Source organism: Sodiomyces alcalophilus (assembly GCF_042370955.1).
Source record: "Sodiomyces alcalophilus JCM 7366 unplaced genomic scaffold ACRALscaffold_2, whole genome shotgun sequence".
Lineage (NCBI taxonomy): Eukaryota > Fungi > Ascomycota > Sordariomycetes > Glomerellales > Plectosphaerellaceae > Sodiomyces > Sodiomyces alcalophilus.
Window position 1 is genome coordinate 7,947,643 of NW_027263533.1, and position 2,100 is coordinate 7,949,742.

At 45.7% G+C, this 2,100-nt stretch overlaps 1 protein-coding gene across 1 annotated transcript; it reads left to right on the forward strand.

Annotated features, from left to right (window-relative positions):
* Nucleotides 1–850: 850 nt before the first annotated feature.
* Nucleotides 851–1,504, forward strand: ACRALDRAFT_2018142 (uncharacterized protein; the record flags this gene model as incomplete). Its single annotated transcript, XM_071019921.1, has 6 exons — nt 851–934; nt 979–1,000; nt 1,064–1,076; nt 1,239–1,261; nt 1,326–1,393; nt 1,457–1,504. 6 exons carry the CDS (start codon nt 851–853, stop codon nt 1,502–1,504), a joined length of 258 nt encoding a protein of 85 aa, XP_070878262.1.
* Nucleotides 1,505–2,100: the final 596 nt, after the last annotated feature.

A 2,100-nucleotide genomic window follows, 5' to 3' on the forward strand; every position in this document is an offset into this window, starting at 1 on the left:
GCTAAGTACAGTGCTATATAGCAGTAAATCAGTAAATAACAAAGGAAATCCTCCGTATCAATCTGCCTAATACCCTGTTCTTTATACTAAAGTCAGGAAAACCGAACCAGTAAAAATCAGACCATGGAATCCATAGTAATTTGCCCCTTAAACCACTCTGCCGTAGCTATCTTAGTAGCTAAAAGGAAGGCCTATAAGCCCTATAATCCTTTTTTAGTACTAAATAGCAGCGGTAGAGTTAGCGGTAGGCCTACTAGGGCTTCCCGCAGGGCGTCTCTTTCTGCCCTATAAATAGGGCACTATAAGATCAGATACGCTGTATCCTGGACCAGGGAGCCCGGGCAGGAACAGCGGTCTATAAAGCAGTTTTAGGCCCGTTTTTAGTAGGGTCTCAGGTAGCCGAATCCGGTTTTTAACTGGATATAGGCTGATTAGAGCCACCGTGGGCCCTATAAATATAGGGGCTTTCGAGAGAAGCGGAGGTTATCCTAAACTAGGCGCCTATACAGGCGACCTAGCCGGACTATTTTACCCCTTCTTTCGGCCTCTTCTTCAGCAGCCTAAAGGGATTTCCAGTCAGCTATCGTAGCTACGTTTACCCGGCGTTTTAGGTGACTAAGGGTAACTAGCTTAACAGATTTAGTGGCTTTCCCCGGGTCTAGAGCCCGTTTAGCTACCTTATCTGCTAGTTCGTTACCCTCTATCCCTATATAAGCCGGGACCCACTAGATAAAGACCGAAGTGCCTCATTATTTAAGGCGGGAGATATGGTTTTTAGCAGTTATAGCCCACTACGAGGGGCCCTAAGGCCCCGTTCGACAATTTCAACAACTTGTTGAAAAACGTTAATATGGCCAAAAAATGCATAACTCCTGACCCACCGATGCATAAGGGCCCCCTTTTATATGATATTTTCGTAATAATCGCATTTTTTGTGCCAACCTCTGCCATACCCCTGTCACACCCCTGTCTTCGAAGTACCACGCCAAGCCGCGAACAAGTTGTTGAAGATCTTCAATAACTTGTTCCTATTTGTATGGTAAAGTGTGGAAGCACCCAAAAGGTGCTTCCAAGTTGTTGAAGATCTTTAATAACTTTTTGGCAGCGCTCTTTTACGAAGCTAACGTTATAATTTAAAGTGATTCGTAGCTATGATAATAATTAAGATTCGTAGCCACGATAATAATTAAGATTCGTAAGGTACTTGGTTATAACTATGTTTTGTATGAATTAACCAGGACCTTTCCGCGACCACCTCTATGTGAAATATAGAACCTAGGCCTGCTATCGATGTATATAGGAGTAGTCACGATGTTCTACACCAGCCAAAAGTGGTGGTTTCAGCACACAAAATACGTACTTCTGCATTTCTACGCATTTCTACATAAAAGGGGTACATCGTGGAAAAGGACCGGCGATAAATTAGCGTCTTGGCTACGATGTACCTTGCACAAAGTTGTTGACGTTTTTCAACAAGTTGTTGAAATTGTCGAACGGGGCCTAAAGCTTCTGAATAGCCACCTATAAATCGCTAAAGATATAGCACTCTAGGGGCCTAGAAGACTATTATAGGGCAGTTTCTAGGGCCTAAACTATAGCGTATAGTTTAGCGTCGGCGACTTTAGTAGAGGGGCCTAGGTTAATTCCTAGGGTTTTACAGGGCCTATTAGCGGGTAACCACTATATAATAGCGGCCGCCGCCTACTTAGGCGTTATAGGGCCCGGGTAGCCTATAGGGTGGCCTTAGGAGCCGTTGGTGTAGCAAATAGATGCCTAGCTGCCTAGGGACTGGATTTCCGTTAGGGCTTCGAGGTAGGCTATTTAAGTGTCGGTAGGGTCTTTTATAGAGGGCTGCGGCGCTATAGGGCCGGGAAAGTAAGGGCGTAGGTCTGCTAAAGGCGCTAAGGCCCAGGGGGCCTCGTATTTAGTAGACGGGGCCTCTATATCCCAGGAGGACCCTACTAAGGCCGGTAATTCCCTCCCTAGCTTATAAAGCTGTATAGAGGGCTGCAGGGTCTAGAAGAGGGCGAGGTCGTTATCGTCGTTGCTTAATTCGTCACGGACACTATCTAGAAGCTCCTTTTTTACCGGGTGGTTCGG